The 11,182-nt window shown below is 53.3% G+C and overlaps 1 protein-coding gene across 3 annotated transcripts; it reads left to right on the top strand.

Annotated features, from left to right (window-relative positions):
* Positions 1 to 897: 897 nt before the first annotated feature.
* Positions 898 to 10,960, top strand: Cldn18 (claudin 18). Of its 3 annotated transcripts, XM_090323733.1 has the most exons (6): positions 5,234 to 5,443; positions 5,558 to 5,642; positions 8,255 to 8,419; positions 8,760 to 8,877; positions 9,690 to 9,800; positions 10,363 to 10,960. In XM_090323733.1, exons 1-6 carry the CDS (start codon positions 5,417 to 5,419, stop codon positions 10,535 to 10,537), a joined length of 681 nt encoding a protein of 226 aa, XP_090179859.1. In that variant the 5' UTR covers positions 5,234 to 5,416; the 3' UTR covers positions 10,538 to 10,960. The 3 variants fall into 3 exon arrangements, with proteins under 3 accessions (XP_090179858.1, XP_090179859.1, XP_090179857.1); XM_090323732.1 differs by lacking the exons at positions 5,234 to 5,443; positions 5,558 to 5,642 and adding an exon at positions 898 to 1,117; XM_090323731.1 differs by having other exon boundaries at positions 5,234 to 5,642.
* Positions 10,961 to 11,182: the final 222 nt, after the last annotated feature.

The raw sequence follows: 11,182 nt of genomic DNA, 5'->3' as shown, positions 1-11,182 counted from the left end.
CTTAGCCTCACATTGCAAAATATCATACACGCTGATTAAATTGGCTTCATTCCAGGCTTTCAAGGATGGGTCAACATATACAAAGAGAGAGGAGAGAGAGAGGAGAGAGAGAGGAGAGAGAGAGGAGAGAGAGAGGAGAGAGAGAGGAGAGAGAGAGGAGAGAGAGAGGAGAGAGAGAGAGAGAGAGAGAGAGAGAGAGAGAGAGAGAGAGAGAGAGAGAGAGAGTGTGTGTGTGTGTGTGTGTGTGTGTGTGTGTAGCCCTGGGGTTTCAAATTCAGGGCCTAGGTGCTGGCCCTGAGCTTTTATTCTATTGGCACTCTACCACTTGAGCCACAGCTCTACTTATGGCGATTTTCTTCTTGTTTGATTGTTCCTTGGACATTCAGAGTCTCAGACTTTGCTGCCCAGGCTGGCTTTGAACCTCGATCCTCAGACCTCAGCCTCCTGAGTAGCTGAAATGGCAGCCAGTAGCACATGCCTGTCAGCAAATCGTAAGGACACTGGGAGAGCTCCCTCGGGGGACCCCCCCCCGGGGGATCACCCCATCCCTGGGGGTGGCTGTCACCTCTGCGGGGGGGGGGGGAAGCCCAAGCTAATCAGGAAAGAAACACCCCCAAAAGGTAAACAGTGAGTGGAGTGTACCTATGGCGGGAAACAAATGTGTCTTGGTACCATGTCAGGGCGATTATCTCAGCTGGCTAGATAAAGCCATGGGGCCGTCCCTGGAGGCCCTGCCTCCGTGGCCTGGCCCCGGGGGTGACGTGTGCAAAAAGCCCAGCCTGGCCCAGAAAAACTCCATCCCCACGCCCAGAGCCCTCAGTGCCGCCCTGTCCTCCGTCCTCCGTCCTGCGGATTCGTGGCCAGACGCAGGGGCTCCCCACTCCACATCCTGCCACCATGTCTGTCACCGTGTGCCAGGGCCTGGGGTTTGTGGTGTCCATTCTCGGCCTGGCAGGGGTGATCGCAGCCACTTGCATGGATCAGTGGAGCACACAGGACCTGTACAACAACCCCGTGACCGCCGTGTTCAACTTCCAGGGCCTGTGGCGCTCCTGTGTCCGGGAGAGCTCGGGCTTCACCGAGTGCCGGGGCTACTTCACCCTCCTGGGACTGCCAGGTAAGGGACAGGGCAGGGCACACCCTGCCCAGGAAGGGAGCACTGGAGACCGAGCCTTTGAGCAACAGCAGGAAGGGGAACAGGAAAGCAGGGATCCTAGCAAGAGGAACGCTCCAGAACTGCGAGAGCGCCTCATCCCTAAGCTGGATGTGCAGAGCAACCGGGCACGGGGGCTCCCGCCTGGCATCCTAGCTACTCAGGGGCTGAGATCTGAGGATCCCGGTTCAAGGCCAGCCCAGGCAGCAAAGCCTGTGAGACCTTCATCTCCACTAAACTGCTAAAGAAAAAAGCTGCACAGGTCTGACATTGGCATTGAGGCTCAAAGTGGTAGAGCACAAGAACTCAGAGACAGTGGCCAGGCCTTGAGTTCAAGCCCCAGCGTGCGCACACGCACGCGCACACACTTAAAATTTTAAGCCATAATCCTAAGGATGGGACCGTTCAGGAAAGAACTCTACCCGGCGGAAAAACCACTGCCAGGGTCTCCTGAAAGGTGGTTAAGATGTGGAGCGGGCGGGCGGGCTTGGAAAAGGAAAATAGAGCCGGTGAAGGCCAGTGGAGGCCTCACCCTGGGGCAGAGGACACAGCGACCTTGGAGCGGGAGAATCAGGCTGGGTGTGGTGTCTGGAAATGGTTAGGTGTTTGTGGTTTGTTTAAAATGATGTTACTTTGTCTAGGAAGGAGGCTTAGTGGTACAGTGCTTGCCTGGCGTGCACAAAGCCTGGGGTTCGATTCCTTAGGATGATATACACAGAAAGGAAAAAAGAAGCCGGAAGTGGCGCTGTGACTCAAATGGTAGCTCACTTGCCTTGAGAAAGCTCAAGGACAGTGGCCAGGCCCTGAGCTCAAGCCCCAGGATTGGGGGTGAGGGGGAAGGGTGCATGATGCATTAGGAAATCAAGAGAGCAGACAGAGGCATTACAACTAGGAGAGGGAGGGAGGGAGGGAGGGAGAGAGAGAGAGAGAGGGAGGGAGGGAGGGAGAGGGAGAGGGAGGGGGGGCCCATTTGTGTCCAGCTGAGGGTCAACACGGTCTCCCTCCACTGAGGGAGGGGCCTCATCATCAACCGGGCCCCCAACCCCATGACACCATCCCCCCAAACCCTGGATCCAGCCACTTGCTCTTGCCATCCTCCCCCAACTCAGACACAAAGACCCAGAACCCGTCCCCGGGCGAGGCCTCGTATCCCTGCAAAGCCAGAGACCGAGACAGCGCTGAGCAAACGCAAAAGCTGGGCACTTGGCCCTGAGCCAATGCCACCTCAGAGGCGGGGACCTTGGGACACTGGGCGTGCTCCATGGAGGGGAGATGGCGTGAGTGACGCCGACGCTGGCACTGTGGCGGGATTTTGAGCAGCTCACCTGTGAGCGAGTCTGGAGCTTAGTGAGGAAACTGAGGCCAGGCCTTTGTTCTGCTCGCTAGCCCCACCCAGACTTCTCCTAGGGTGGGTCTCCAGAGACAAGAGCACCCCACGTCCCCATGTGTGACCGAGAGAGAGAGGACACCCTGGGTCAGTGACTGCCTCACTCCTCCTCGTAAACAGGGGTCCCTTTCTTACACTTTCACTTAGAACCTGTGCGTGTGAGTGAATGTGTGTGAGACACAGACAGACAGACAGACAGAAAGAGAAGGAAAAGTAGACAGAGGAAGTCATGATGCGCTAACTTCCAGAAATATTTTTCAAACAGAATATTGTAGGAAGTGTGTGTGTGTGTGTGTGTGTGTGTGTGTGTGTGTGTGTGTTTCGGGTCCTGGAGTTTGAACTTGTGGTCAGCGTACTGTCCTGAAACCTCTTTTGCTCAGAGCTAAGCAGGGCTCTACTGCTTGAGCCACAGCTCCATTTCTGGCTTTTTGGGGTTCACTGGAGATCAAAATCTCACAGACTTTCCTGCCGGGCTGGCTTGGACCTGTGACCCTCAAATCTCAGCCTCCTGAATGTCTGAAATTACAGGTGTGAGCTACCAAAACTCAGCTTGTAGGAATCTTTTAAGAAAAATGTCCTGCAGAACCTCAACATCAGCTTAAATAATAGCTGAACATTACTATATATTACATTTATATTTAATACACACTATATGAATGTGTAGTATGTTCTTAAAGGATCATTGAAATAATAGGTTACAATGTGTTGATATTAACATATACATTGAAGTATCATTGAAATGTTACATATACATTGATCTAAAATATGAATGTTATATGTCACATAGTAATACATTATCTATATTAAGTATGTTTAGTGCATATTAAAGTAACATTGTTTGAATATCAATAATTATTCATTAAATGTTAAGGAAATATTTGAATAGTCTACATAATGTATTTATATATATACTATGTATTAGCTATTGAGTTTAAATTCCTAATGCTGCTAAATCTGTCACAAATACAAAAATCACACTATAAATATAAATACAAAAAAAACAGACAAATTCACATTTAAAACTTAAGGTAGCATACTCCTGAAATCCCAACGCTAGAGAAGGTGAGACAGGAGGTTTTCTAGTTCAAGGCCACCATAGGCTATATAGTAAGTTATTAATCTGTGGGATAGAGTTAATTAGTACTGAGGGAAAAAATACAGCCTCAAGTCTGGTTTTGTATTCTACCCATTGAACTTCAAGTGAAGTCAACAACAGATTCTCTAGCTATAGGGGTTTGTTTTACAAAATGGTAGAGAGAACTTAAGTCACTGCTGCAGATCTTTTTTTTCCTGGTTAACTGGAGAAAAGAGCCTCGTGGACTTTTGTACTTGGGCTGGCTTCAAGCTGCCATCCTCAAATCTCAGCCTCCTGAGTAACTAGAAGGCAGACATGAGCCGCCAGTGCCCGGCTTTAGATTTTTTTTTCCTGATCCTGATATTTCATGGGAAACTAGAGGAGAAAAAGAATGCCAAGCATGAGAATCCATAGCTTGGAATATTCAACTGTGTATTGTCATTGTCAGCCTCTTTTTTTTTGGTGACAATACAACATAGGCGGTTGTTACACAAATATAATACATTGAACCCCTGGAGCTTTGTTTAAAAAATAAAAATAAAAGCTAATTCCTCTTTGTGGAATTAGCAGCGAGACTCTGCCCACAGAAAGAGTGCCAGAATCACTCCACCATTGCCAACCTGATTGGCTCATCTCCTGTCAGTTCCTCTAGTTGTCCCGCCCTCTCCTTTCCTATCGGCTATGGAGCCCAACACCCAGGCCACCCAGCTCTGGAGACCACTTTATTTAGATCTGCTCTGCCAGTTCCTGCTTTCTTCTCCACACACACACACTGACCACAGAGTCCAAAGTGTGAAGGCAAAGGCCTCCATGCCCGTGAGAGCGGGCGGTGAGGCGAGGCCTTCCCCAGCTGTGCCTTCTGTGCTTACTGGGAAGAAAAAGAGCGGGTGCAACCCAGATAACATTGAAAGGGCCTGACGGGCTGTGTTCGTTAGTGAGGTGAGAGAGCGTTAGTGAGGTGAGAGAGCGTTAGTGAGGTGAGAGAGCGTTAGTGAGGTGAGAGAGCGAGAGGACTGAGAATACACGGCTGCCTCCTGTGGTGGTTTGTGTGGTTGGCTAGCGGCCCTCGTGAAAGGACAACGTAATCAACAGGATCTCTGACTTCTTATCCTTACATAAAACCAGAAAACAGCAACCACAAATGGGCTGGGGATATGGTCTCCTGCTAGAGTGCTCGCCTTACATGCATGAAGCCCTGGGTTCCATTTCTCAGTACCACGTACATAGGAAAAGCTGGAAGCGGTATTGTGGTTCAAGGGATAGAGAGCTAGACTTGAGCAAAAGCAGCTTAGAGACGGTGCCCAGGCCCTGAGTTCAAGCCCCAGGACAGAGACATGGAGAGAGGGGGAAGAGAGTGGGGGGGAGGGAGGGAGACTTGGCCACAGTCATACAGCACATAGAATGGACTTGGATCAAATTTACCCTGCACTCCAGGAACACAGATGGGGGGACCCATGGTGGGGGTGGGGGGGAATGTGGTGTGAGCTGGTCCCCACCCCCATGGCGGGCAGGGGCGGGAGGAGGAGCACCCCGCGTCCACTTGGCGGCGGCTGAGCCAGAGAAGGACCCTCAGGGCCTCTTCTCCCACAGGTGAAAAGGCAGAAATATGCAGTGAGAATCACGCCCTTGACCGGAGCGAAACTGAGCTATCTAAGGAAAACACGGCGAGCAAATACTGTGGGCTGGGGGAAGGCGCGTGAGGGCCTGGACGGACACACACGCTCAGCTCACACTCAGGCACACACGCACACACACACACACAGGCACGCATCCCCACCGAGGGACCGCAGGCGCCCCCACGATGGCCGTGTCCACCACCACGTGTCAGGTAGTGGGGTTCCTGCTGGCCCTGGGCGGGGTGGCCGGGTGCATGGCGGCCGCGGGAATGGACGCGTGGAGCACCCAGGACCTGTATGACAACCCGGTCACCTCCGTGTTCCAGTACGAGGGGCTGTGGAGGAGCTGCGTGCGGCAGAGCTCGGGCTTCACCGAGTGCCGGCCCTATTTCACCATCCTGGGTCTCCCAGGTAGGCCAGGGAGGGGGCCCTGAGCACTGGGGACTCCAAGAGCTCAGGGAGAAGGGACTGGGGTGTCAGAGAGGGGCGAGCCTAATTCTGCAGGAGAGGAAAATGAGAGAACCCACGCTGAAAGGAACGGGGTGCGGTGGCTCTCGCCTGTCATCCCAGCTACCCAGGAGACTGCGATCTGAGGATCACAGTTCAAAGCCAGGCTGGGTAGGAACGGTCCGTGAGACTTCTCTCCAATGAACCATCAGAAAACTGCAAGTGGCGCTGTGGCTCACAGTGGTAGAGCACCAGCCTTGAGTGTAAAAGAGCTCAGGGACAGCGCCCAGGCCCTGAGTTCAAGTCCCACTGCTGATAAAAACAAAAACCCAAAGAAAAGAAACTAGTGGTGGAGTCAGGCCGGGCCTAGGGGAAAAGGGCGCTGCTGGCGCCACATCAAAGCTTGCTTTGCCCAGAAGAAAAATGCCTTTTGTTTCCCACATGAGGCCGACGACCTCTGCGTCCACAGACCTGGCCGCGGGAAAGGAGGGGCCCGGCTTTGTTAGGCGGAGCCGTTTCCTGAGAGCTGACCGCCATGTCATTTTCAATTCCCTGTACATGCTCTTTGACATTCTGGAGCCTCCCGACATTTTGTACCACGTTCCCCCATCCTCTTCCCCAACAAGTATCCCCCCTAAACTAGCGTTTCCCTCTCTTCTGCATTGGGGTGGAGGAGATCTGAGGAGTTGGAGTTTACAGGCAGGAGCTTATTTATTGCTTGCGGTGGTCCTGGGGCTTCAGCTCAGGGCCAAGGCGCCGTTCCTGAGCTTTTCCGGCTGTAAGCACAGCTCCAGTCTGGCAGTTTGGTTGTTAACTGGAGATCCTAGAGTCTCCTGGACTTTCCTGTCCAGGCTGGCTTCAAACCGTGATCCTCAGATCTCAGCATCCACAGTAGCTGGCTGGGATTAGAGGTGTGAGTCACGCATGCGCACATGTAGACTGCTTCTTCAGTGTTTATGAAGCCATGTGACGAGAACGGTAAGGTTTTTTCCTCCCCCTCCCCCCCACACACAGCACAGCACATTGCCTTTTGTGTTAAGGTTGCCAGTGTCAGCCCATGTGTGGGCCCTCCCCCCTCGCCCTCCCCCCTCGCCCTCCCCCTCTGCTCCTCCCCGAAACCAACTCATTACTCATCCAGTCATGCACTCAACGAACATTTTTTCCATGCCCGCTGTGCTGCAGGAACTCGAGTTTCGGGGACTCTTGTGAGTCAGCGCAGTTAGTTATCAGCCGTTGCACAAAACCAAACTCAACATCTCTGTGGCTTAACCCAGCAAAAGCTGATTTCTGGCCCACATGAAATCCACGGCAGGCTAGAGGCAAGCCCTGGGGGAAGGCCCCACCATGTGTCAACCACCTCCACCTGCAGGTGGACGTGGCCTGGGAGGTGGGGGCACCTTTGCCCTAGGGATGTGTGTGCGTGTGTGCATGTACTAGGGTACTGGGGCTTGAACTCAGAAACTTGTGTTCTCAGTTGGCTTTTTCCACTCAAGGCTGGCGCTCTACCTCTTGAACCACACCTTCACTTCTGGCTTTTTGGGCTGGTTCGTTAGAAGTAAGAACTTTCATGGATTCTTCTGCCCAGGGCTAGCTTTGAACTGTGAGCCTCTTGTATAGCTAGGGTCTCAGGCATGAACCAGTAGAAGTAGTTGAGGCAGGAGGAGGTCAAACCCCACTTTCTACCCAGTCCCCGAATTGTGCTGTGAAAAGCCAAGCTGGGCTTTGCTGAGGGGGCAGAGGGAGGGGTGGATATGGAAGAGGAGGGCAGGAGGGGGAGAGGGCAGCCACACCAAGGGATCCCTCGGTGCTATGGGTCTGAGTCACACCTGGATACCAGAGTACACTGAACGCTGGTGGGGGGGGGACCACTTCTTGGAACAAAGTGTCTAGACACTCACTGATTTATCTATGACTGGGGAGATGGGGTACCCCAGGTCCTCCTGCAGGTCTAGCTAGGCCATAGATTCGAATTTCGAGATCCAAATGCTTGTCTGATGACTTCCGGAAGGAATGAGCAGGCAGGTGGTCAAAAGGGAAAGGTTCAAGTGAACGCACACACTAAAGCAACAGCAGGAGGAGATGGATCCGCCCGAGCCGGGCAGCTGCAGGGCTTGCTGGAGCCCAGGGGCTGCGGGGTGGTGGTGGTGGGGAGAGTGGGAGAAGTCACTGTCCCCTCCCACCGAGAGAGCAAGGGCCTTCTTCAGAAACAGTGCACACAGTGTGTCTGCAGCAAGACTGGATCACCAAAGCCAGGGAGCAGGGTGAGGGGCTTGGAGATGACAGCAAGGATTCTGGATTGGTCCCCAGGGCAGTTTTGATCTAGCTGGCTAAAGGACACCAGAGGAGCCAGGCCTGAAGGGGTCAGGGCCAGGCCCAGGCACACGGGTACCTAGCATAGTATTTTAATTATTTACTAAGCCAAGCGCCAGCCGCGCTCGTGCTGGTTGTCCCAGCTCCTCAGGAGGCTGAGGTGCGAGGAGCCACGGTCTCCAGGAAACTACCAAAGAGCCAGAGTGGTCCCGTGGCTCATGTGGCAGCCTGGAGCTGCTCTCACGGGTCTGCCCCTGTCTCGGCAGCCATGCTCCAGGCCGTGCGGGCACTCATGATCGTGGGCATCGTGCTGGGCGTCATCGGGATCCTTGTGTCCATCTTCGCCCTGAAATGCATTCGCCTCGGCGGCATGGAGGATTCTGCCAAGGCCAAGATGACGCTGGCCTCCGGGATCCTGTTCATCATCTCAGGTACGCGGGGCCGCTCCCCTCTCCCCTCTCCCCCCACCTCCCCAAAGGGGTTGAAGGGGGGGCTACAGCCAGGCACTGCAGCTCGCTCCTCCCCATCATCCATCCTAGCTCAAGACAAGCGCTCTACCACTTTGAGCCCCAAAGCACCGTTTCTGGTTTTCTGGGGGTTCACTGGATGTACGAGTCTCACGGGGACTTCCCCGCCTAGGCTGGCTTTGAACCATGATCCTTAGCTCTCCAGCCTCCTGAGTAGGTGGGATGGATGACAGGGAGGAGCGAGCCACCAGAGCCTGGCTTCCAGCACCCTGAGGGTGCTGACTGGCTCACTCCGTGCCCACAGGCATTTGTGCGATTATCGGGGTGTCTGTGTTTGCCAACATGCTGGTGACCAACTTCTGGATGTCCACAGCCAACATGTACGGCAGCATGGGTGGAATGGTCCAGACGGTGCAGACCAGGTAACCCCGCCCCACCGCCGAGACCCTGGCAGGAAGAACCATTCAAAAGTGTGTCGCTCATGGGGCTGCCAGGACCTAAAAGAGCAAACTTTCTCAGAGGCAGCCACGCCAGGTGGTAAATCAACCATCACCCATAGATTCATAAGCTTCATCTCGGCGAGCTGTCCCTGGGGACAGAACTTGAGGCTGATCTGACATTCGCGCTGAAATACAGCCCTGGTTTATCTCACGTTCTCACACAGGGGAGGCAGGTGGGGGGGGGAGGGCCTGGTGGTGGTGACCAATCAGGAGCATCTGGGGACACAGCAGCCTGTCTGAGGGGGAGGGCCCTCAGGGGTGGTGACCAATCAGGAAGTATTAGTCCAGTATGCAAATATACAGTATGCAAATGAAGTGTGCAGATATGAGAGCAAATTGCCCGGGGATCAGGGAGAACTGGATAAAAATTGGAATGGAAAAGGAGAAAGGTGTCAAACAGACCTGCCCCTTTCATTCATTCGTTCTGCCACTGTATTGGTTACCTGCGGTGGGTACCTCAGTGTCCCTCATCTACAGGAAATTTAGGGGAAATAAAAGGGATTATGAAGCCAGGTGGCTCACGCCTGTCACGCTAGCTACTCAGGAGGCTGAGATCTGAGGATCACGGTTCAAAGCCAGCCCCGGCAGGCAGAAAACTGCCAAGTGGAGCTGTGGCTCGGGTGGTAGAGCGCCAGCCTTGAGTGAAAACAAAAGCTCCAGTAAAGGAGGCACAGAGGGTTTGGGCCTGGCAGGGGAAGAAGCTTCTAGAATCACCCCGTCTGGTCCCTGCTCAGGTACACGTTCGGCGCAGCTCTGTTCGTGGGCTGGGTGGCCGGGGGCCTCACGCTCATCGGAGGGGTGTTGATGTGCATCGCCTGCCGGGGTCTCACGCCAGATGACACCAAGTGAGTTCTCCAAAGCCAGCCAGGCTGGGCATGCGTGGTCTGTGGGGCGGGAACCCTTCTCCCGTGGCTAATGGTTTATTGGACTTCCTCTTGTGCGGTCAATCCACAGAACCACACAAACACATGCCAACTTAGACTTAGGAGGGAGGCCGAGCACTCACGGCTCACACCTGCTATCCCAGCTCCTCGGGAGGCTGAGGTCTGTGGATCACAGTTCACAGCCAGCCGGGACAGGAAAAGTCCATGAGACTCTGATCTCCAGTGACCCAAAAGCAAACCAGACAAGAGGTCAAGTGCTAGTCTTGAGCGTAAATGCTCTGAGACGGTGCCCAGGCCCTGAGTTCAAACCCCATGACTGACCAAAACAAAAGATGTAGGAGGAAAAAAATACACCCTTTCTAGGTTCCTTCCAGCACCAGTATTTCATGCCTCAGTGGTCCTCCCTGGGGAGAGGTTCGACACCACACCCCCTCCCCCCTTCGGTGACCTGGCAACACGTAAAGGCCATGCAGGTGGCGTGGGGAAAAGGCCTCGGTGACAGGCTGTTCTGTTTCGCTTGCAGCTACAAAGCCGTGTCGTACCACGCCTCTGGTCACAATGTGGCCTACAAGCCCGGAGGCTTCAAAGCCAGCACTGGCTTTGGGTCCAACATCCGGAACAAGAAGATCTATGACGGCGGGGCCACCCGCCCCGAGGATGAGGCCCAATCTCAGCCTTCCAAGTACGACTACGTATAGTGCCCCAGGACCCCTGCCCCCCGCAAAGCCAGACAGAGCCCCCCTCCTGCCAGGAGAGTGCCTTCCTCCCCAAAGGAGACGACCTTCCTTCCTACTGCTTCTGACGCATGGTTGGAAGTTACACTTGAGTTGAGCTGTGGTGACCACTTGGCCACATGTGCCTGTCTCCAACCACTTCAGCGCAAATCTGCCACATTTTCTTTCATAAATTAGAAGACATAGATACATCTAGATCACTAGAGAAGAGAGAGGATGGATGAATAGATAGATGCCAGATTAGATATAGGTGATAGATTGTAGAGATAGAGGAAAAATAGATTGATAACAAAATTGTTAAGATAGATGTAACATATCCCAATCTTCTATTTTTAATATATCCCAATTTTCTATTTTTAATATAACCTTTCTAAACTGACAATCAAATGGGGGCTTGACTCCGTTCCTGACACTTGGATAACTTAGACACTTTCCCTCCTCCTATTTAATAGATCCTTCGATAATCTCCTCCCCAGTTTACCCCCATGAAAATTTTGGAGAAAAAAAAAAGTAGAACAAAAGCTTTACTTTCTGCTTTTTTAAATGTTTGCCTCCTTTAACCCCAACTTGACTAACAAAGCCTTATTGCATCAGGGTGCTACTTGCTCA

The sequence above is a fragment of the Megascapheus bottae genome, chromosome 32 (assembly GCF_031878675.1).
Source record: "Megascapheus bottae isolate mThoBot1 chromosome 32, mThoBot2.hap1, whole genome shotgun sequence".
Taxonomy (NCBI): Eukaryota; Metazoa; Chordata; class Mammalia; order Rodentia; family Geomyidae; genus Megascapheus; species Megascapheus bottae.
The sequence above is the reverse complement of the archived record's forward strand: the minus strand, read 5'-3'. Positions and strand labels throughout refer to the sequence as shown.